General features: G+C 40.5%; 1 protein-coding gene across 1 annotated transcript in view; it reads left to right on the forward strand.

Annotated features, from left to right (window-relative positions):
* The first annotated feature begins 5,555 nt into the window (after positions 1–5,555).
* Positions 5,556–25,836, forward strand: part of znf407 (zinc finger protein 407) — a 113,579-nt gene continuing 93,298 nt past the window's right edge. The window contains exons 1-4 of the mRNA XM_053880740.1: positions 5,556–5,614; positions 6,901–7,533; positions 8,120–10,291; positions 15,048–15,162. Coding sequence (XP_053736715.1) covers positions 6,960–7,533; positions 8,120–10,291; positions 15,048–15,162 — 2,861 coding nt within the window. The 5' untranslated portion in view covers positions 5,556–5,614; positions 6,901–6,959. The remainder of the gene's footprint in view (positions 5,615–6,900; positions 7,534–8,119; positions 10,292–15,047; positions 15,163–25,836) is intronic.

The raw sequence follows: 25,836 nt of genomic DNA on the forward strand, positions 1-25,836 counted from the left end.
CAATTTGATTAATAAAATGTGCATTTGCCTCATCGCTGATTCATCTTTGCCTGTGGTTAACATCTTGCATTTGTTTTACAGACCTGTGGAGCAGAAAGAAAACCTTAATATCTGATTTTAGAGGGTACAATATTGCTTATTCACTTCATTTAACCATCCAGACGTCCTGAGGGTGTCTTGATCTTTTTTTTATTATGGTGTTATTTTGTCAATGTGCCGCAATAATTCATCTTTTGCAAAAGGCCTTTATCACTCAAGGCACCAGGGCTGAGGCACTAGGAAAAAGCTACTTGGAAAATTACTGGTATTAACAGTTTGTAATTGTCATAAATGGCGGCAGCAGTACTGGTGAATATGACAATTCATATCTATGTTTCAGTCAACACTTTAGAACACCACCTTCAAACAGCTTCCAACATCATCCTGGTTGATGGGCTTCCTACTTATGTAGCGTTTTCACTAACCAGTCAGAGATGGGAGGGATATTATTCCTCAGTTCTACCACTGAATGGCGGCAGGGTGTCGAACGGTGCAGAGGAGGGTGCTGATGCAGTTGGAATATGACATATTTCCTCTTCTAATCCAGAGGAGCTGTGTGTGTACGGCTTGATGTGGAAGGACAGTGGGACTAACATCAATATCTGAATACATCCCAAAACGTTAAAGTCATGTGAGTCTGTTGGAATCCAAAATACGTGTGAAATAAGTGCTTTCACAGAGTCCTGTTGTTCACTGAAATTCCGCGTGGTCTCTGCTGCAGGTCTCCAGGCGGACAACACAGCGGAATGCCATGGTTTTCCTAGGGCAGTCTGGGGATGTGAACTGCAGAGAGGGCACTTCAACAGGTTTGAGGCATCCGAGACAGTAAGACAGTACTAAGTTGGCTTTTGTGTTTTATGCAAGACTGAGCACCTCACCAAGGCTCATCAACAGTGCCTTTGAGACACTGAAGGGATTTTGGCAAGCATCAGATCTGCTCAGTGTTCCTTCACTTCTCCACTAGACGATTGCCTGTTGTGTTTCCTCATTCGTGATAAAATTATTCGCCGCAGGATAAAAGATACTGCCTCATTCCTCTTTCTTCTTGCAGCATCTCTTTCCCTCTTCAATGACAATGTTGACTCTCAGCATCAATATTTGAGACGCTTAACAAAAAATGCTTTTAGTTTAATAAATAACATCTGAATAAATCAACTGCATTCTTTGAGACCTTTATGTTTGACATCTCTGAAACTTAAATCAATTCATTCAACTGTATGGCTCTGCATCCTGTGTCCAACTGAACTGAGAACTCATGTGACTTCCTTCACCACAATTCATTTTCGATCAAGGTTTTGCTCATTTGAAAGCTTTTAAATGAGAATTAAAGCAATGTTTATGTCTAAAATCACATGTTAATAGTAGCAATAAATGAGTACAGTTGGGGTTGATCAATAGAAGACCAAAGACGTGGATTTACAGCTTTACAGCTGTTAAAAGGGTCAAAAAGTCTCTGCCAAACGCAGGCCTCCACTCGGAGGACAGCTTTGCCATGTATGACTGTGTATATTTTCAGTCTCCTTGTAGGCGAGTGCATTAAAGAGGGGCCTCTGTGCTTTTTTCGAATCATTTTGCAGGTCCAGCCCTAACACCAGCAGACGTCATGACACCATAATCACCTTCATGCACGTGTAAAACGCCCCTGGATGCCATTACTGAAGCCTGCAAAGAAAATATAAACAGAGTAGTTACCAGACTTCCTTAAATTTTGCTGCTTTTATACACTTTTTTGGGGGAAAATCCCACCATGGGCTTCTCCATTCACCTCATCGACCTCCACATCCTTCCTGATCATACCTATCATGTGCTCCTTAACCACCTGGTATGACCATATAAGCAGTTAACACTCACTGCTTATACAATGTTATAGTAATTTATGAATGTATTAAGGACACCTATAAATTGATGTAAACACCTCAGTTCATCTATATCCTCTTTGGGTGGGCTGTTACAGACACTAACATTAAAGTCACAGCTGTTTGGCTGGTGTAGTACACGGAATAAATCTGAGCCTCAAGGATGTTTAGATCACTTGCCGTAGTCATAATGCTTTAGGTTCTGCTTACTATACTTGATGGTTTTGTTAACAGCAGCCTCTTCTTCAAGGACACTCCCACGAGTCCATACAAAGACTGCATTGAAGTCAGGTCTGTGAATGAAGAAACGGACTTGTAAAGTCAGAATTCAGCAAGATCATTCTCAATAACACAGTAAGACCTAAGAAAATTATTACCATCGTGATTATAATGAACTTTATTTGTTGTTTGTCTCAATTTCTTAAAAAGTAAATTCATGCGATATATTTTGTTTAACATGCAGATGGGGTTTTGGGTACCAGCATCACCGACTCAGTGGCTCGGATTTTGTTCACTTTTCTAGTGAAGTTGAAATCTTGGCAAGTCAGTTGAAAGCTGTTACATTTTCCTCCGCGCATAGCCGCTTAAACGTTTAATTAAATACCATGCTTATTTTTCCCCTTCGTCATCCACCAGTCTCTCTGGCATCCAAAGAGAGATGCAAGACTCAAGAGCGCACACTCTCGCTCCCCAGGTGAAATCTTCTGCTAATGTGGTGTGAGATCATGCTTCTAGGAAAGGACAGGGAGGACAGACAGGGAGGGCGTTTGAGAGGTGACGGACAGAGGGAGAAAAAAGGAGCCCTTGAGAAAACGTCCTCCAGCTGTGTGGTTTACATGTGTTGTTGAGTTTGGTGCCAGAAAACCAAGGAGATCACCCGGTTAATTCCACAGTTACTCCCACTGATCTAAGACTCAGAGGCATTGATACTGGACCTACTTACTGCTGTTCATCTTCTTTATGTTGTCATGATTTTTCCAAGAAAAAAAAAAAGAGAAAATAATCTGTCACCTTGTTGTTGTCTGTCTTACCCTACATAAATAAGCTACTTCATTTTCCATATGCTGACACTGTTAAAGGAACAAACAACAACAACAACGATAAGTCAGTCAATTTGCCAAATTGCCAACATTTTCCATCAAATCTTGCCAAATATTAAATGTAGTTTTGAATACGATTTTTTAACCTTTACCAAATTAGAGTTCACATCCTATCTTTTCAAATCCTACCAGCAAAAATTTCCTTAACTGGGTGTCGCCCGCTGGTTTCATTATCGTGAGTGAAAAAAAAAAAATCAATCAAAGGTTAACATTATATGACCATATCCACCAAAAATGTGGCTACTGTTCTCTTGTTTTCATAGTGCCTAAAGAAGAAAACAACCTTTCTTTAAAACACGCTTAATATAGCAAAACAGTGTGAGCAACAGCGGGCAAACCGTCATTTGAGGCGACAGTAGCAGGTCAAGCTGTGGGAACCGGGTGAAGATTGTAGTGGATGAAGTGGGTAGGTTCCTCCCTCTAGTGGACAAGTATGGACCTTGGTGAAAAAAAAATAAATCAAAGCATAAAAATACATGTCGTGTAATTACGCAATTTTCTTCGACTGTGATAATTTAATTAAAAGCGGATGACGATCGTTTACATTGAATGGAGAATAACATTGAAAAACACATTTACAGTGGCACCTTAGAATGACTATGCACAGAAGCTTTGGTAAGATTACAGTATAAGTTAAAAATGTTTCGTGTGAAAATAGACTCCCCATGCTTAGCCAAGGCAAATTGCGGTGATGATGGAAAGTATATTTTTGACGCGGAGACAAAATTCTTGGACAATATATCAGCACATCACAGGAAACAATCAACTACTTATACGAAAAACAGAATGGTCTGTCATTGATCATTTTTCAGTAACATCGTCAATTCACCGGACTCCTCTGTGGATTGTAGCAAGGGATGATCGGAAGCAGGAGACGGTCATGGTGGCTTTTTTCAGGCTTTGAAAATACAGTAGGTTGAATAAAAATAGCCAGACATAATGTATGTGATGGCTATGTATTGATTTGGCACACCTCTGTCTTCTCAGTAAGTTCATCTCTACCTCATCCGTTTCATCTTTGCATCAAAAAACCATAATCATCACTTCATTTCAACAATTTCATGTTATAGACATATAAGCAACTATTGAAGTGTTGTGTGCAATGCTTGTCTTGATATTTGCATGGATATTTCAGGAAAACACTTGGCTTGCTATGTTTAACTTCAATGGAATGATACCGATGAAGCTGACTGTGAAGATTTGTTATTTGATAGAGCGTGATTATTATTTCTTCTTATTATGATCGGATTAATCCCTAATAAATCTGAACAACATGTCTACACATTAGAGACCAGTAAAGTTTGAGAAAAACATGAGGGCTTAATGCAGAGGGGAGAAAGTCAGTGACCACCCGCCCCCTCCCTCTTAATAGACAGGTAATAGAGAAACATGACTGATGATGACTAATGAAATAGGCACGAAGGAGGGGGGTGTTTCCAACCATGTCACATAATTTTGACTGTGATGAATTGAAGAAAATGAATTCAAAAGTAAACTGTGTATTCATCGCAGACAGTATCGTTTATCACCTACTGACCTGTCAGACAGCGTAATCAATTAATGCTGGCACTTTAATCCATCTTCAGTCTTTGTATGAAGTTAATAGTGGATATACATGGTGAATTCTTAAAGGGCCAGGAGGAACAAATCTAAAGGTTGTTTATCAAGCCTTATTTTGAGAAATCGTATCTAATATTTCCCAAAAGATGCACACACAAGTATTTCTACTGAAGAGGCTTTTTTTTTTTTTTGCGGATTTTGATTTGTGTTCCATCATTGTCCTGCAAGGCTTTTGTCTGTTGAGACCCATAGATGCCCATTCTCATCTGCAGTGAGGACGTACTTTGGAATTTGTGTAAAACATTTCGTGGTACAACAAGAGTGAGGCAGTCTTGCAGACTGAGAGGTTGCCTGATGAGAAGAGGAAAAGACTTCAGGTACTGATTTCGAATAAGTCAAACACACTATTGATGACAATATAAAGAATATAAGAGCGAACAGAGAAAGTCTTTACAGTACATTGACCATTTATAGACCATCTTAAGAGGACCAGTGAAATCAACCAATTAAATAATGTACACTCACGTTATTACCCATTTAATTCTGAAAATATTCCACTGTGTGTCTGTATTTGGGCACACAAACATGTATGGTCGTAATAAGAGAATTCTATTTACCACTCTTGAACTGTGAGAGTCTTGAAATATTTCTTTCTTTTCCTCATCTGTACATTCCAATTATTTGTGTGATATAGTGCATACACATGGACACATACACATCCAGACTCTCTTTTTAGCATTTAGTAATAATAATAATAATAATAATAATAATAATAATAATAATAATAATAATAATAATAATTATTATTATTATTATTGTTGTTGTTGTTATTATTGTTATTATTATTGTTATAACACACTAGTTAATTTTTATATGGTTTTTAGTATACCTTTATTCATCTGTTTGTATTTCACGCGGACTTTACAAGCGTCACGTGACCAAACCTGCTGGTCTCGAAAGAAACAGGCGCCTTCTTTGTGACGTCACTTTCTTGCTACGGCGCGCCATTTGTGTCTAGCAGCAAAAGCGCGGACCGTGGAAACATTCGTAAAAACAGAGGTACGTTTCCGTTTTCCAACCCGGTTTCGTGCACCTACGGCGACATTGTAATCTCAAGAAATTGTATCTAATTCCCTGGCAGCGTTTTACACCCTGCCTTCGTCGTATATTTGACAGTTTCGTGGCTATGTGTTAGCCTTCTTTTTGGGCCACTGTGCCGCCGTCGTTTCCCCAAGCTGGGAGAAATAAGACCCGCCTATACGGCTCCGTGATTGGTCCCCAACAAAATTAGAGCAACATTACTGGTTTAGCTGCACGTCACTCATTGTACATGTTGCTAGTCAGCAGTAAAGCCAGAGCAACCACACTGAGTTCAGTGTTTCTATGTTCAATAAACGGGCGGTGTTGACACTTCATTTTATTTTCACAGAAGTAGACATTTCTTCCAATAGGGAAATTGAGAGAGGTCTTGCGGCAACTTTGCGGTACTTCTTGACTACGGAAGGCGGTTGATCCGATGTAGCGTATGAAATGGGAAGTAACATTTCGCCCAGAGATTGTTGTTGATGTTTAACCAGGGTTACGTGCAGCGGTGATGAAATACGCCTTCATTTCAGCCGTGCTTCCAAAACTAGTGGTCCAAAAACATAAGCGCACACAACACATCAACCCCATGACATGTTGTTTCCGTAATGAAACTTAGTTTATAGAACGTTGACAAATACCAACGGTCGTTTTATTATGCTTTTCAGGTCGTTTCTTTTGTTTGTATGACGTCCCATTTCCAACTTATATTATGCCATTATGGGATTTTGTGTTTGATTCAGATTTATAAAAACATTATGAGACAACTTCAATTTTAAGATCTAATTGGCTGCCTGCGTTTTTGAGAATTTTTTTGTCTTGTGCCTAGGATTCAACAGATAGGTTTAGGTGGAAATACTTAATATAAATCCTTTGGATTATGATCTTTCTTATATTTCGACATTTTGATACGGATGAAATCCCGCAGCTCAAGTACTGATATTTGAGAAGGTGAATTTTGGCGTGCGGGTCTTGCATACTCATTGTAAATATATATCGTTATTATATATATCGTTATTATCATAACCAAAAATCTAATGAAATATGTACTAAAAGAAGTTTTAAAATATTGGCACTAGATGGCGATATTTAGCTGTCAATGACTCCGAGGGCCTGCTGTTTTCGTCTAGATTTGTAATAGACTCATAGTAACAGTAAAAAAAAACTTATATTTTATTTCTATATTCTTATGTTTATTTGATGTGTTCAATGCACATTAACTAAGTAGTAAACATATTCTTTGTTTTCTGCCTTTTAATTAGGCTTGTGAGCCACTCCATTATAGCCATCTTATACAGTGCAAAGTAATTCAAGACATGCTATGGATGACACGCTGAAGCCAAATGAAGAAATGGACACCATACCAGAAAAAGGCACAGATCTAAGTGAGCAGCAAGATCATGAAGCTATGGAGGAATCAATAGCAGATACTCAAATAGCATCTCCCAAGTCTGAAAATGTGGAAGAAGACCAAGATGAGGAGCAGCCACCAGATTCCATGACAAAGATTCTCACCTGCACTGCCTGTGGTTTTGTAGCGAAGTCAGAGAGATCACTGAAGATTCACTCTGTCAAGAAGCACCGTAAGGTCAGTGAGGAGATGGATCCTACTGTAGATATAGATGCTGTCAGCAAAGCTGAACTGCTCCCCAAAAAACAGTCACGCCTTGGGGTTGACCAAGGTGAGCCTGTTGTAATCTTGAAGAAATGTGACGTGGCATCCAACAAGCTGACACATCAAGAGGAAGCCGGTACACCAGAGAGAAGAATCAGCAAGCGCACACCCAAACCGAAGGTGTTCCATTCCTGTAACTACTGTGGGCAAGAGTTTCGGGACAAAGCTCCCTTAGATGTTCATGTCCAGAGATACCATAGCAAAGACACCCAATTGACATGTAAGTATTGTACATATCTAAACCCCATTTTACCGTCCGTAAAGTTGTAAAAGAAAATAAATGGCGGGGTAATTTTTGTTTTCATTTGATGTTATAAGTAAGAGTTGGTGGTGGGCTCTTTGAAGTAGGGCTTCAATTAATGAACATTTTGATAGTTGACTACTCACAGACTGTCCTAACAATGAGCTGATAAGTTGGCCTATGGCGTGCACTGGTTAACTCACGCGCTGGCACAAAAAAAACCTGTAAATTGTGGCTAACACTTGCATATAGTTAAATATTGCTTTGAAACTTACATTTTAATGGCCCACATTGGTAGGTTTGGCAAATGTTGCGTCTCACTTTAGTCGAATAGTAGTTGAGTGTTTCCATGCTTTTGGTGTTTTTTGTTGCAGAGCTCTCAGAACATTAGCCATGTCTCCTCTTACTGCGGATTATGCTACTACCGCGTGCATTAAAATGAGTCACATCACGACTCATTGACACATGATTCCGCTGGAGACCAATTAGTTGTTGCAGCCCTAAATCAATGTGAAAACTGTTCAGTGGTTCTTATGAAAGAGAAAATATTGTTTCTGTTTTTTAGTTGATACTGATGAGGACATGAAGGAGGATGAAGATGAAACAGAGGATTCTGCGAGCACTGTGGGGGTCCCAACAAAAGTAGCTTCCAAGCGACCACACAGCAGCTTCCAGCTGAAATGTGACAACTGCGAGGTCACAGTCAGCTCCCTGGCACTACTAGAAAACCATGTTCAAGTTCACCACCCAGATATTGACTGGCATCGTTGCAAACTATGTAACTTTTTCACAGCAACAGCTGGCTGGATGAAAAGACACTTGTCGTCAGAGAGCCACAAGCTGCAGCTCAATAAGGATCCACAGCCAAAGTCTCTTGAGTTTGAGGAATCTGTGGAAAGGGTTAGCAGAAGCAGCGCTGGCGAGGTTGTCCTTATGTCTCATGGGGCTTCTCCTGATGTGACGCGTGCAAATGCTATGTCGGAGAAAGATGTTGACTCTGAAGAAGCGCTGAATGCCAGTCTGGCTGAAAATGATGAAGTGGAAAATGAACCTCCTAAAAAGAAGCAGGGAAGACCAAAACACGAGTCCACGAACACTTGTGAGTTCTGTGGCTTAGTTGTGTCCACCGCAGCTAACCTCAGTGTCCATGTTCGTCGTAAACACAGCAAGCAGTATGCTTATACCTGCAATCTGTGCAGCTACAACTGTGTGACCAAAGGAGACATGGATCGCCACTGTGTCACAAGAAAACATCTCAAACGGACAGAGATTAATCAGAGATCAAATGTCAATCCTGCTAGTAAACAACATACATTTATCTCAGTCCCTGCAACGACGGCCTCACCAGTCCACGAAGCAAATGCTGTGATTACAACAGTCAAGGATGAGCAGAAGTCTGAAAGTTCTGATTCCAAACAACAAAGTGGTGTGGAACAAACTTCGTCCGACACAAATCAGCAAATGTTTGAATTTGAAAGTGCTCATCCTTGCAGCCAATGTGAATTTGTTGCTCAGACAATGGCCTCTCTTGATTTACACGTCAAAAGAAAGCACACCAACGAGTTTGAGTATGTTTGTTTAGCTTGCAGCTATTATGCGGTAACAAGCCGTGACATGGTTCGCCATGCCAACACAGAGAAGCACAAGCAGAAAAGAGACGTGTACATGGACACCCAAGAGGGTAAAAACTCCAGAGCCAATCAGCTGCCCACAAAGCCAGACAAACTACAAACTGACAGTCTTGTCTCGGAAGGAGAAGTCAAAGGTGATGCAGATGCAAACCAAAAGGAAGATGGGCAGCATATTTCAAGTCCATCTGGTCCCATAGAATTTGGTGGACATGGGAGTAGTGTCACTGAAGATGTGGATGATGACAATACAGGGGAAATCATCACAGTAACAGTAGGTGCTGAACCAGACTCTCATCCAGAAACCTCCCAGCCAGATGAGTCAGAATTGACCCAAAATCCCACAGAAGATCTAATTGTGTCAACGCCGGAACAGCAAAACCAAAAAGAACAGGAGAAAGATCCAGTTGTGCAGCCTATGAAAGCAAGTGTGAAACACATGTCAAGTGCCCCCCCATTTGATGCTTGCATTGTATCTGCTAAGTCTCTTTCGGAAAAACAAGCAGAGGAAATGCCTCAAGATATGACTCTTCAATCTAAAACTACAGTTCACTTTCCTGGTGAATCCACCTCCAGCTTTGGACATAATTATCCACATGTTAAGAAGCTCAATCCTAAAGAAGCGGAGGCTCGAGGAGATGCCTCTTCAAGCAGCACTCGAATTCGATGTGAAGACTGTGGATTCATGGCTGATGGAATTAACGGTCTAAATGTTCACATATCAATGAAGCACGCCTCAAAGGAGAAACACTTCCACTGTTTGGTTTGTGGCAAGTCTTTTTATACAGAGAACAACTTGCACCAGCACCTCAACAGTGCTGCGCACCTTAGAATTGAAAAGAACTGCGTTGAGGAGCTGCCAGATGGGGGTGCAAACTTTAAGTGCATGAAGTGCACAGCTCGTCTGGATTCGGAGCAAGACCTCTTCCTCCACATCAAGGAGAAGCATGTGGAGCTATTGAGGGAAGTCAACAAGTATGTCCTGGAGGATACAGAGCTGATAAACCGTGAGAGGGAAGAGAACCAGGGCAGTGTTTGCAAATATTGTGGCAAGGTGTGCAAGAGCAGCAACTCCATGGCCTTTCTGGCACATATTCGCACGCATACAGGTAAGTGGCTTGGCTTTTTTTGCTTGGTGATCATTTGTTGTTTGTCAGGTCATATTGTTGGTAAATACCCCCAGACACATGTCACAGCGATTGGTGGTATTAATACCCATCAGAAGAGATTGGACTTGGTTTCGAAACAGCTACTTATATCCAGACCTCTTGACTTCTTGCTGAATTCTTGTAGGGCAGTGTAGTGCAAGGCCCGCCCACAATCCTGATGCATGAAATTCTCAAACGTGAGGGAGGAATAAAACCAATTGACAAAAATGGAAACATGAGCTTGAGGGTGGTTAAGTCAATGGTGGCTCCAGGTAATGTGTAGAGCTGCTATCTGCTGCAGCCAGGTAATAGCAGTCTCAGTTGAGGTGAATGTAAAGACTGATTGAGAATCAGACCAGCAAGAGAGACGCTAATGGACCCCAGATTGGGATTCCCTGAGCAACGCTTGGCCAGAGACATGCGCGACTTATAATTGATGTGTCCATTACCAAGACTCAGTTGTAATTATAGTCAATAAGTCTCTGTAAATGTGTTAAAGCTTAGGCTAAAAGCATCCAAGGTCCAAAGAGAGGTGGGCTAATAATTTAAAATAATCAATGCCGACGTATTCAAAGCCTTTAATTTCCCTGGTGTCTGTATGTCCAGGCTTGTGGGTGTGTATGTGTGATGCCTGTATGTGTTGAGGATGTGCATATATGTCAGCTTTCATGGATAGTTGATTATCCCCCATCCATTAAGATTCCTCTTGCCATTAATAATGCAAAGCAGGTTTGCTGCTCGTGGCGCTTCGACAAGCAATGTCCAGCAGGTTAAGAACGGCGGGTATTCCGCTACTTTTCACCGGCCGTGAGAATTAATTGCTTTTAAACTCTGCTAAATGTAGCAACGAGATGTGAGGGCACCATCAATAAATGCCCTTCACTGCCTTGAATGGGCCAACACCTTTTCCAACTTAACTTTAATGAGAGTTTAATTGAATTCCACGTGGTGTGCTAAGTGTGGAGTGTTGTAAGAGTATAGTTCCATTTGTGAAGGTGTGAGGTAACGCTCTTGGCAGGCGATGTCTTAGGCTACACTGTGCCATTGTTAAGTTGTGGATAAGTTAAGAGTGCTTTGAGTTTGACAGTGATTTTACACTCAAACGTAGAATACTGATCTGCCAGAAACGTAACAGGGATTTAAATTTAAATTCTGTCCAAACTAAAGATAAAAATCTGCGATCTGTTGAGGTGAATAATAGTATATTTGTCAACATCAAAACAAGTTTTCGCTAGTATTTGAGCATCATATTAATGTTTCTAAAACCTCCCTGGTTGAAATGCAGACACATGGCCACATTCTTTGACACCCGTCTCCATTGATCATCAGTCGAGGTCACATTCTGTCTGTCTACCATTTGTCTTCCATAATTGGAAAAAATAAATTATATATTTTAAGACTTCATTTTGTAGTTAATAATGGACTGATGATGCACTGAGATTGTGTCATTGTCTGTCCTTAAGTGGTTGAATAGTTAATGTGAAGATATTGCAGACATAGTTTTGTAATGCAAATCACAGAAACATTTCAGTCAAATGTATGGTGGATTTCTGACTTCATAAAGACAAGCATTTCCAAGTAAATAAATCAAAGAAAGGACTGCTGGCTTTTTTTTTTTTCTGTGGAACGAAATGACCTTCAACTAAAGTCGAACTGTATTGCTGGAATCTGACGGCTCAAAGGTATAAGAATTAAAGGTTACAATTTTGATTAATTGGGTCCCCACTCTAGTCTTATTAACAGTTTAATTCATTTTTCAACCAAATGCCATAATTCTAGAATTTAAGGTCACTGCCATGGTGTTACTTAAGAAAATGAAACCTGCTACATTTGGATCGTGACTGGTGGCAACATGTCAAGGGCACATTTTTGAAGTATTAAGGAATCTGGATTCTCAATTTACAGCTTTTTAGTCTATTGAATTATGTCCACTAAGATAAGTATATGGAACTGGGTTGCATGCACGAGAGCCAGTATGAGACGATAAGTTGTCAACGCTCAATTTTATGAGAGGCTTCTTTTTATTGAGTGTGTCGTTGCTATAATATGTAGAGAAATTATTTTCTTGTTTGAAAAGGTTTAATCTGTACTGATTTAGGGCCCTAGGAAAGATTCAATTCCAGCCAATGTATGTCAGTTAAAAATAATAATAAAAACCTAAATACAAAAAAGAGAGAGGAAGGGAGAGAAAATACAAACAAAAATAGTTTTGGACAAAACAGTAATTTCTATTATTACCAAGGTGCCTAGTTATGGTGAATCATTTGCCCTTTATATGGTGGTAATCCATTTCCGTAGTTTGTTTGTAGGTCTGTGGGGCAGCACAGTGGGGGTCTGCCAGTTTGAGAGCTGGGAGCATGTCCAGATCCTTTTAATATAGACCTAGTTTTTATCCACTTGATTTATCTGTAAAATCAGAAGGTAGTGGTGGGGGGCACAGGAAGCATTTTTCACTTTGTATCTGAAACACAACACAAACACATGTTCTCGTTTTGGGCAACCAGGGTTTAGCTTAAATTAGCATTTTTCGGAAAATTGGTCGCTTATTCACCGGAGTGAGCTGTCTGGCCTCAGGCTGAGCCTCTGAAGTAATGGACAGCCAGGCCACAGCTACACATTTACAAGAGTGGTATGATGTGTGTGGAAAGATGTGTAGGACCATCCAATACTTTAATGCTGGTACAGTTTAAACCATCTCATCTTCTACTGTGTTACTTACTTACTTCTTTTCCGTGAATGTGTCCCTGAGGCTCTGGGACCATCGTGTCCCAAAACAGAAAGTATGGCAACATTTCTCTATGAAACCATCGAAGACCAAAATGTGATGCTACTTTTGCCCAACATTCCTTTTTCACCACATTTTGAGCAATTCAACTGTAAAGTTTAAAACTGAGTCAACAACAATTAACACATTTAAAAATGACTATTTACGGCACTAGAATTAGACATATTATTAACCTGTACACATCATGTGCCGACCAGTTGACTAATCCTTAAGATTGTGGGTGACTGGTTGACTCTCTAAATAGCACTGGAGACTTGCCATTCTATGACGTCTCATACTGCGACAGCAACCACTATTTATTCCGTTTTTCCGTTGAAAATACTGGTTAACCGACATCCTATATAAGACATTGTGGAGGAGCATTGTTTTTTTTTTCAGATAATTTGATTATGGGTGTCGATGGTCCTCACTTAAGGATATAATTACTTTGTATTTGTGTTAATTACCGGCGTAATCGAGTTTTTATCAAATGCTGATCCCATTATTCAGGCTTATAAACATGTATGCGTGCATGCAAGCTTGTGTTATGTTGAGTGATACATCGCATGGGGTTCTTTTCCTTCTCTGAGGAAATGAATTAATCATCCCGTGTCTCATCTGGAATGTGAGGGAGCCACATCGCCCCTGTGTGGATGGCAATATTAATTTAACATGACACTGCATTGATGGTCAATTTCAGTTTCACGGAGGCTGTTTAAGTAGAGTGGTGGAGTATTAATGTGATAAGATGTGAGACGTGAGAGACGTTGCATCTCTCTCTGCCATGTCTCATACTCAGACAGCCATCTGGACAAATCATTTCCTGAACGCCGCGCTTACCTCAAGTTTGAGGGCGTGCGTTTGCCAACATCTGATTGTGTCTTTGAGAGTCACCGTGTGACATTGGCACAAGGGTGTGTGTTGTTTTGAGGCCTATTTTAGTCTAATATTTTGTTGTTTAGAAATCGAGATGACTTATATCTATTATGACCACAGTTTGATTTGTGTTCATTGAGGAAATACACAAATGATGAGAGTGGTGTTAGTGCTGCCCCTGTGAGGACCCTCTCCACCCTCTGTGTTTACAGACCTTGTTAGCACCAGCTTGCCTTTCCATCTTAGTTACCAGCTCAAAATTTGATCTGTCGTTCTTTCAGCTCAAAGCAAGTGAACCATATATGAACAAATTAGAAATCTGCACGAGGTGCTTAATCAAATCATTGGCCAGCCATGCTAGAAATATTCCAGAATATCTTGGGCTGTTCACTCAAACACACATGCCTTATGCAGCACTGCCTTTGTCTTGGAAAAGTGAATGTTTGTTTTGTTTATGCCTTAGGTGCCTGACCTCATTTAACATGGGTTTGCAACGTAAATGCTAAGCTATTGGGCACAATAGGTTTGACGTGTGCCTCAAATAAATCACATAATATAATGGACGAAAAGCATTGCTGCAAGCTGTTGGTTTCAGAGTGAAGCGTGCTAAATATTACATTTTTGAAGGCTATATCGTAGCAGGTCCGGCTGTAACAACTCCTCTCTTGAATGAGTGATGGCAGGAAAAGGCTTTACCGCTCTCTCGTACGTTACCCCACCCCTGGACTTATTAATGACAATAATTAGGGAGAAACCTTCCTGTGAAGCCCACTAGAGTGATTAGCGCTTTAATGATGGAATGGGATGTACTGAGCGCAACAGAATTGATTTACGTTTTTGCCCTGACCTTTGGAATCCAATTTACGCATCCACAGGATGAGTAGGTACAAGATGAAGGAGATTGACAAGGATATAAAGAGAGCCAATGAATATAACAGTGTCACACTACTGCCTTTCTCTGATTACTTTAGTCATTCATGTGCTGTACATTTTGCAATCGTATTCCTATGATGAGTAAATGCGCTGAAACGCTGTTGTATTTTCTTTGTTTTATAACTGCTTTTACTGTTTTAATAGGTTCCAAGCCCTTCATGTGTAAGATCTGCAACTTTGCATCTGCTCAGCTGGGTGATGCCAGGAACCATGTAAAGAGACATCTTGGAATGAGAGAGTACAAGTGTGATATCTGTGGGTGAGTAACATTTTCTTACATTTTTTTTCATATTAAGCATGAATAGTTAGATATTAGACATGGCACGCTTAATTCAAACTACTACTGTCATGTACCCAGCTCCAAACTCTCACTGTTTTGTTATCTCATACAAACAAAGATTTTTTTTACAGTTTTATCGCTCCACCTCAAACATCTTTAATTTCTCTGTGTCCGTGTTTATTTACATATTTCTGACCAGATTTTCCCATATTACATTTCTGATTTTGATTGTGTACCTGGTTGAGCAGTTTTGTGATCGATTGGAGTGCAGCCTGCTTGTACTTATTTCTGTATTTTTTGGGGTGCGTTTTCTTGGGTTGTGTGATTGTCTGAAATGTAGTTTTGATTATGGCAATTCTGAAAAGAAGACGATTGTCATTAAAAAAAAAAAAAATCTGATCTGCAATGCAGCGCCTCGGAGTGCTCTGCTCCGCCCTGAACACGGACAGTCGTATCACTTTAATCATGTGTTAGTGACATGGAAAACAAATGGACAAACATTGACCTTCACTATGGTTACTCAGGCAAAACAAACATTAGCTGCTGCTCAACAGAGCTTTGTGAGTAGATCAAGTATTGTGACTTGCAGTTCAAGAAAGTGTGGGCATCGCTGCTTTAAGAGGTGACGGGCATTACAACCAAACAGTAGTTTTGTTTGAAAATGGAAAGGTTTTTGTGTGTTTATTGTTCTTAAGTGAGTCCCTGTTTTTTTTTAAACCCACAAATGTAAGCAATGTAAGTTTTGTTTCAGTATATATATATATATATATATATATATATATATATCACAATAATAGTGATTATTATCATGATTTTTATCTTCTCATTCGGAACAACAGATAATCAGTTATGTTAAATAATTTTTCCATTGTTTCAGCGGCTAAGTAAACCTCATCTCAGTGCAAGAGAACAGTTTTTATCCTGGTTCTTGTACCCCCTACATGTAAGACCATATGTTGTGTTCAACGTGCTTTATTCCCATGATAGAGCTCCTCACTGCCGTGCCATGTTCAAATGGATGTGTTAAGCTGTTTAACATGCAGTCGGGGAATAAAGTAAATTGTGGGATTTCAAGCTTTGAACAAGGAGCTTCTGTGGTTACACACTCGCAAAGATGAAGACATATGCACAGATGCTAGTTCCTCCCTCTGTGTAATTCTGTGTAAACTGTTCCATTTAGTTCAGTCGCTGGCCGATTTTGTTCCTCTGAAGCCAAATGTGTTTATTTGCTCCTGCTGATGTTTGCAAACATATTACAGCTGGAGCAAACAAGCTTTGCCTTGGACACGAATTTGCTTTTAATGAGAGGAAAGTCTCATGTTTCACAAGCCCTCTAGCTGTAACTGCCTCCTCTCCAAAGTGCAGTTAATGTGTTGACCAGGAGTTTAATGTACGCGCACATACATTCATATAGAACAGTTTTCCACTATGTCTTTAAATGGCACTACTAAACACAGTCCCAGGTTCTACAAATCATGTGGATGGAGGAGCTACGTGCTGCCACTGCCAGCCACTTGTGACAAATTGTCCCTGTGTGTGCTTTCATTACTGACTGATCACCCGGCTATTCCTCGTCTTGACTAAAGAGCAGCAAACACAAAGAAGCCCCTGAACACCATAATTAAGACCAGAGCCACACATACACCAAGCTTGCTCCCAAACTTTTAAGCGCCAAGTGAATCATTGTTAATTTTATCCAAACACGTGTTACTAATAGATGGTGAAGATGCCTGCATAATGTGTAATGTGATCACCCCTTTTTTGACCTACAAAAGTGAGATTACAGTGTAATTGAGATACACTTTTCTGTATTGATAACTGTGGAGCTATGCTTCTGCTTTACAAAAACCAATTGTCCTCCGTAGTGTAATCATCATTATCATTAAATCACTGATTATGAATATATGAAAAATGTTGTCATGGCTGTGAATTCCAATGGCTTACTTAGTTTATTGATCACAGTTCATAGAAAAGTTTATTGTCCAGGGAAAACTCTTCTGTCATCTGACATGACACAAGTACTGTAGTGTGCCTTGAAAAGAATTCTAATACTCGGAACTTAAGACAGCCACGCATAAGCCAAATGCATATCAGACCATATCATGTAGTTTATAAGGCTGTTGTCGTTGCTCAGGCTTTCCGCTTGGATTTGTTTTCATAGGCTGGAGTGCAGCACATATGCAGTGTGTATACGCATGACACTATTTTGTAGTAGTGCATATAGTAGCTGTTTAGCTGTATGTGATTTTGTGTTTCACATTTAAAAATAACTCTGGTTGGTTTAAGATGGAGATCTTTGTGTTTCATACAAAGATGTGTCACCACCAAAGAAAGTTTTGAAAAGTCATAATTGTTTTACAGCCTTTATATTATAACAGACAATTACAATTATTGATTATAAGCCCCTCGCTACTGTGCAACTCAGCAACAGAGCGAGAGCCCGGCTGGGCTCGTACAACTGGAGTTACATCCAGGTAACTACGTCCGCCCTTTACTGGACTTTGCTATTAGTTCATAACCTAAGCAAAGACTTTAGGGATGAGTTATCTCCTAGGTGGGAACACAGTCACCACGAGGAGCCCCCGCCTGACCATGCTGCGCTGCAGGTGAGGTATTACTGGTGACCTGTTATCCAAGACCACAAGAGACAGTGTTCCCATGGTTATGTTAAGTAAGTAAAACTGCACAAACATAGATGTGGATGACCATGACGCGGCCTGATGGAATACCTGCACTGACTCTCCCTTATACAAAGTTTCTGTCATTTTGCCTTTTATTTCCACAAAAATGTTGCTCGAGTCCATGGGACCAATGAAATGTGACTCTAGCACTTGAATCTGCAACTTTTTAAGTTACCATAGTTACGGGAGTAAAAATTGGGCGACTAGGTGTTTTGTCTAAATGCTGGTGTATCTTAGTTTTCACGACAGGGTGTCACCACAATGCACGGCTTACGAGTAGCGTGTTCTTGTTACTCTTTCCACAAAAAACGAGGAGCATGGATTCATTAATCTTTCCATTTTTCTTGATCATAAGCTGGAAATGAATGCCAACATGCAAGCTGAACTAGTATGTCTAATTCGACCAGAATGGAGAATGGAGGGGAAAAATAGAATTTGATGTATCGGGCTGATTGAGCATTCTGTTTGCAGAGTAAACTTCTGGCTCTGCGTCTTTTTTTTTTTTTTTGAGAAATTATATTTCACACATTTAATTGGTTGAAAAAAATGGTCCGGCATGAAAGAGGATAGATTCCTTCCTCAGTTCCTGGTGTGTTTTGCCCACAGAGGGGTCACCTAATGAGCTTTCTCTTTCTTAACTCCATCATCAGCCAGAAAGGAGGTGGATTCAGCATTTCCACCCTCCTGCTTTCTTGTGCTCCCCAAAGATGCATGGACATTCAGTGCTGTTGTAGGTGTTAAATTATGCATAAACCGTCTAAATGTTTTGAGGCATTGGTTTAATATCTCGGCCCGGGTCTTAAAAGTATTAACACTATCGTGAGCATGGATTGTCCTCTTGTGGACTGCCATTTAATGATTATAGGTCATGAGCCACCCATTTCCTCGTGTCAACTTCAGGAATCTTTGCAAACCATAAAGATTGTTGCTTTCTTGAAACTCCAACTTCGTGGCCTGCTTTTGTTATTTTGTTGCGCCAAGAGAACTTCTGATCTGGCCTCTCAAACACCGGGTCAAGGGAAGGAGGAAAGGAGAATTACATTCATATCAAGATTTAATGTGTGATTTGACTGTTAACAGAATGGGGCTAGCTCATGTCAGTGTATTTATGTCCCAGCTGACTTGTTAGATTGTCTGGTCTGTTCCAAGAATAGCCCATCAGTTCCGCTCTGTGTGGCTCATCCGCTGTAATGTGCCTTAATGCCCAGGCCTTTTCTGGTAGTGTGAGGCCTGGCAGTGACAGTGGATGAGCATCTTAGCTTGCTGCTTATCCAGAGAAAGCCGTCACTTAACTCAGCCCCTCTATTGTCTATCCACACCCCTCTCCTCCCTTGACGGGATTCTGTATAATCCTCAATAAGATCCCGGTTAGAAGTCCCTGAGAACTATTTTTATGTTTTTCCCCCCCTCTATATTCCATTTAAACATTAATGGTTGTTGCAGATGAAGAGAGGGATTCCTATGAGGATGATTATAATGTCACTGCGCTGATCTCTTGCCGCTGCGAAATAATAGTACATCATCACTTCATAAGGTGTCACAGGCACAACTTGGTGGCGTGCAATTAAAACCACAGAGTATAATGAACCAAATTACTGCCTGTCAGGCCCGTGAACAACACACTTGGTATTTCAGTTACACTTAATCGGCATGTACATGAACACTTTTACTAATATCCCTCTGTCCTATTCACAAAGAAGAAAGATGAGGGATTGTGTGTCTTTTATGACACATTACTGTTGCTGCCGTATTGAACTTGGGGGTAAAAAAGTTGTCTAGTCAGGCTTAAAGTAGTCATAACTTTCCAAAAGATGATAGTGGGGGTTAACTGATTGTCTGTGCCAGGGGTTCTTAACCTTTTTGATCTCGGGTCTCAACTTTTCCAGACCAAATGGGTCCGGGGCCCATACAAGGAATAGAACTGATTCATGACTGTGATTTCTGATATCAGATTTACTGATTTGTGATTAATAATAATAAATAATGTCTAAATATAAAATATTTTCATTTTCATAAAGAAGATAAGCAACGCGTGAATGAAAGTATTGCATTAAAATTAAAACTATGCTTAAGGATCACGTCACTGGTCTATGCCACTGTCCCCTCACATATATTGCTGATTCTCAGGTGGGCAATTTTACTTTTCACTAGGTTAAAGCGATGATTAAATGTACTAAAGATTTGTGTTAAATTTAACAATTTCCATTGATGTACATCACACAAATGGAGTTTTATGATTCAGATGATATTGTTTTCCAGCCAGAGTTTGGCTCAGGACACTTGGTAGTCTGTGCCTGGATCCATGGTCCTTGTCAGAAAGCATCGTCCTCTTCACCAAAATAAACACATTTCCGTTTGATGTATTTAACTAAATTTAGTACCCCATTATCGGAAATGAAACGAGTAACATTAAAGGTCATTTGGAAAATAATGCAGAAAGTCTGGTCTGGAAAGGTTAAGTATGTGACTGAGCCATTTTGATGATAACCAGGGCTGCATGCGGCTTAAAGATGTCAGTGGTCTGGTTTGACTCGGCAATCCACGATCCCTCTTTATGACCAAGACAGCTTTATAGCCTCATACCCCACATAACGCGATAAAGTGCAACATAATAGATTGGATGCGTTTAGTAGCCTTCGGCAGGTGTTTGTAAGAAAAACCTCCCGTTGAAACACACTCAAAAGGGTACGCCACAGTTCAATGAAAAGCACCTGAAAATGAATGAGGATTTATATACATTATCAGTCAAAAATCCAAATTTAAGTGCCATGAAAAGTCAGACTGTATTCTGTACAAATGTCCGATCTGCTCTCATCTTAATTCTAGCAGATTCAATGATATTAAATTTGTATGATTAATTAAACATCCCAAACCCATAAAGAGTTTGGATGATCTTTGCTGAGCCGGTTTGTTGTGAGAGAAAGCAAAATTGAGAAGTTTGACTCGTCCATGGCCAGTACTCTCTCAGGATGAAAAACAGATATGCCAGCATATTAGGACTATTAGCTTTTAATAACAATCTCATATGCTCAGTGGACCAACAACCGAGACCTCAGGGCGCCATTCCCCTTTATTCACAGAGGAGCAAAAGTAAACCGGTCCAGACAGTAAATACCAAGATCCATTGTAAGGGAAGCCAACACAGCAAATACGCATATGATATCCGGACATAATTCTGTCCAGGTTAAAAGGCCTTTGTCTTTTTCATAGTAGCTAACTATCATGTGGCCCAAAATGTTTGGCACTGCATTTTTAAAAAAGCTAATTTTCTCTTGGCATGGTTTTTAATAATTGTAAATTTAACACTGCATCATAAAGTGATGACAAACGAAATTAAAGTAGCAACGCTTTTTTTTCTCCCAGACAAAGCATTTTATTTTGCATCTAAAATAAATGTACTATTTGCACTCATTTGGCAGTTAAACATAACCACATCTGTTCAATTTACACTGGGAAATGATTTATTAGCTTTACCTGACAAGTTCTCCAGTTCACTTGTGCCTAGAAATCCTGTATTGTATGAACTTTCCCCATGTCTCAAATAAATCTAGACTTAACATAGAGAAAAAAATCATGAAATACAATGAGTACAATTGGCCACCATGGATCATCGCTCTACCTACTTCCCATCCAGCTGGGGTCATGGCAAAGCCCAGCAGACTTGTAAAGGAAGGAGTCGATACTAGGGATGGCCCGATCCCATTTTTCACTTGACTTATTGATACCGATCCAAGATATACCGATACCTAGTACAAGTCACTCAAAATGTTGTTTATGTTTATGGATGTGAACTGCTTAATACTGGCACCTAGGGTTGCGACAATATGCAATTGGCCCGAGTTGATACTTTCCCGATACCCATACGATAGGTGTCGATTTGGTTCTGACAGTATTATTGGGGGCTGTATTGTTTCAGAGATTGAGCGTGTGCGTTGTCATAGACCAAAACACAGATACAGCAGGAGACGCCGTGAGAGCTGGATTAAATAACCAATATCCAACTATTTTCCCCACAGTTTTACAGACCTTCGATTGCTCAGATGGTGTCATTCCAGTGTCTATAATCCTCCTGAACTATATTGAGCAGTGGTTAGCTGAGAGCGTTAACATGTTAGCACAAGGTTGTCACTTCTGTTGTAACCAGCGTAAAAGTCTCACAAAAGAGGCTAGTGCAAAATGGCAAAAAATATCGAACTAATTAAACAAGCAGAACAAAATTACACGCACCATAGTGAAAAACACATTTCAGCATGTCACGCTAAATGAAATTGAGCCTTATGGATTGGTTCGGACAATTCAGTCATTACCGCTGTATGACACGATACCATCCATAGTTACTAGTCCTTCAAAGAACTCAAAAACTCAAGCATTAGGCGACAAGGGAAACTAACGTGTAAACAAAGTCACATAAATTACGAAGTGAAAAAAGTTTGTGTTTGTAAAATAGTCCAGAAAAAATAACGCTTTCAGAGTCACTAGTAACCTATCCATGACTGGAGGTGGAAACGCTGTAACTCATGTTTAAGTGTTGCGGTCGTGTCATTGCAGGTTCAGAGTCATGCATTTCAGTGTTGATGCCCATCGGGGTGGTAGATATTTGGCAGGAGTAATTTAACTTAATTAATGGGATGCATATTTGATGGAGGGATAAAATATATCAGCTCAGCAAAGTGGAAAAGGGAAAGATTTAGTGGGAGTTAAAGGTGGAGGGGAGCGTAATTTGTGCATTCAGTTAGTGGCAGCTTGAGAGACGGAGTGGTAGAGAGCGAGGGGAGAAAGACGAAACAGACAGAGGAAGAGTGGATCGCAACTAAGATTGCGACCAGGAGAAAGAAGCAAGCCGGGTGTGAGATGGATGCTTCACCAAACTGATGTGATGTGGAAAGGGGAATGGACCGTCTCTCCATTGAGAAGGCCATCAGGCTGACAACACTTGATTTAATTGATATACCGACCAGGAACTCACTGAGACACATTGCTCTGCTTTGCAAACATGTGCTATGACTGCTCCCGGCCTTTTAATATTCATGTGTGGGCTTTTAAGGGTGTTCATGAACAGTCCCCTCCCTCCATCACGACTCATTTTCTAATGTGTCTATTCTGTTCAGGCACACACACCTACCGGTTCTCCTAGACAAACGTGCGGCCTGACGAAAAGCTGTCAGACTGCTCTTAATCTCCCCTGGCACTTTTTAATTGACTTCCTGTAGGTAAGGATTATTTTCATGGCGAGTCTGACTTATTCCATACCAACCTGATGACTGGCATCTGGGATGCTTCTAGCTCGCCCAAGATGATGCTGCTATCTCTTCCCTTATCCTCCACTGCCTGTGTGTGTGATGGCTGATCCGTCTGGGGAATGGAAGAGAGGTAAAATGCAATCACTCATTGCCATCATCAAAATTGAGCTCATGTACCGACATCCTGTTGGGAGTGCTAAAGAAGTATTGGCCCAGAATATAGGGGTTTCAGCGGACCCTACAATATGAGTGTGAGTTAACGCAGAGAAATTGCTTTCATGAAGCAGCGAGTGTTTCTGCAAGGTGCTGCTACAGGTGTAACAGCTCAGACAGTTGCTTATATTTCAGGTGTGTTTGTAATTTGTGCTCGGGTCATCTTTTGGTTTGGACGTAGACATTTTGCTAATATTCACTTCAGGTGAGTACTGGCAAGAACCTTAAGCATGATACATGTATTCATTATTTTAAATCTAGAAAGTCAAATTCAGTGTTGCATATATATACTCTCGGTTGCATTGTAAGCATAGCGTACATCAAGTTTCTGAAGTCCCCTTTGACATTATTGCGTAAAGATTTTATTATTCTTGCTTTTGGGCGCACTGAAAGCATCCTAACTTGATGTGCTGCGCATTGGAAATGTGAGTGCCTTTACTTATATATATTCTGATCTGTGTTTTTATTTTTACAAATGCTAATAGATACGTAGTCTAAGAGATCAACATTATATCGAAGGCTGAACTATCATAGTGTATCGCCATGACATTTTTCATTTTGCTGCTACAGTCGTGGAATACACTTTGCAATAGGATGTTATATTGAATATTGAAAATTACAATATATGCTTTGGACAGTAACACCAATGGCCACACCATATGGGTCTGTATTAGAAGACCATGAATAGATTTGAATCTTGAATTGAATACTTGTATAGTTTTCATCAAAGTTTTCCACTATTCAAAATACTGAGAGACTCCTGCTATATACATAGAATGTGGAGCTCGATACCACACATGCCATCTGGCATAACACATTCCTACAAACATGCTCTCTTCCTGTGGCCACTCTATTTCAGTTAACCAGTCAGTCTGCTTATCCGCACTACCGAGACAAATGTCGTCCAAGAAAGTTAAGTTTGCAAACTGTTCTCTTATTCATTGATCACTTGTTTGAGTTAACTTTTTTAATAACTCTAGTCCCCCTGTTCTGCAGCCCATCCGGTGGAAGCATCCTTCAGGCTTAATATCACAAGATCTCCATGATTCCCAGATTTATGGCGCGATATTGACCATTGTCTATGTGAAGCAGATAATAAGCCGTGATGAATGGCTGACATTAGTGATGAAATTACATCAACCTTAACAGGCTATTGTATTAACACACCTAGACGCTCCCTCTCCTTCCTGCTGCCGTTTAATTGATTAATTGCTGACATGGATGGATGAGGGTTTGTGGGTCTTGAATCGGCGGCTGATTGCTAGTCAACCATAAACAGGAGCAGCCACAGTGGGCCCTCAAGGGCAATATTCAAGCTCCCCAACCTTATGGTGATTCCTCATCTCATCCTGACAAGAGGAAAAATACCGGACAATAAAAATGCTTGTATCACCCGACTGGCAAATACAGCCTTCCCTCTTTTACTCTCTCCCCTTGCCTGGGCTGCATCTCCTGATGCTGCGCTGCTCAGCACACCCGTCGGACTCCGAAATCACCCATTCTTTCTTGTATACATAGCCACGGTCCCTCAGGTAAGCCTCTGTGCCACCCAGCTTTAAATATGAGCAAATAATGGCACAGTGAATGATGCTGCTTGTGTCCTTGACTAGCATCCTCTGTGTGCTCAAGCCACATCTCACAGTCTCCAAGCCCCAAGAGATGCATAACACTCCCTTGTAGGAAAGTACCAAGCCTAGCTGGTGGCATGTCTGGTAAATGGAAGGATGCAGAGGACGATACATTCTTTTTAAGATCATACGTAAAAGGAATTAAAGATGATGTTTATGTTGCTGTGCATTTAAAAAAGGAGTGCCTTTTAGTCCTCTGTCGGCCTGATGGTAATGTGTGATTTAACTTAATTCAGCGTTATTGTCACAGCTCTAGGGTAGTGCCACAGCAGAGTAACATAAGCGGAGCCATCGGATTATGAAGAGGACATGTAAATGGAAGAAGAGTATCATGAGGGCTTTGGTTGTACCAGACCTTCTGAAAAGGAGAAACGAAAAAGTCATAATGAAAGTTGTCAACCACAGTTTGTTTACTTTCCCATAATATTGCAGCATGTTATCCCCCCCCCCCATCCACCATTCGGCCCTTGTAAGGCGTAGGTCTGCACCCCTGCATCCGACCATGAAAACGCTGACACATCGATTCTCCACCCCCCAGGAGAAAACACGTTGGGCGCAATCAAGAGCAGCACACTGTTTGAAAAAGGAAACATTTATTCATTTATTCTGTTTATTCAGCACAACAAACAGAGGTCAGAATTAGACTGCAACACTGATAGCTCGGTGTCCATTACAATTAAATTCCAAATTAGGGGGCTTCATGTTTCCCACTTTTATGGTCATTTCAAAGCCTGCCTTCTGCCTTCCAAACCCCCCCCCAGCAAAATGTGATTACTTGGGCTTTTACAGGCTACATAAGCGTCAAGAGGCGTCAAAAATAACTAATTTATGTCTTGAAGACCAGCCTCCAAACACCCTTAAGGAGGGTCCCAATGTGTTGTGATATGAATG

Source organism: Synchiropus splendidus, chromosome 12 (assembly GCF_027744825.2).
Source record: "Synchiropus splendidus isolate RoL2022-P1 chromosome 12, RoL_Sspl_1.0, whole genome shotgun sequence".
In the NCBI taxonomy this organism is placed as follows: Eukaryota; Metazoa; Chordata; class Actinopteri; order Syngnathiformes; family Callionymidae; genus Synchiropus; species Synchiropus splendidus.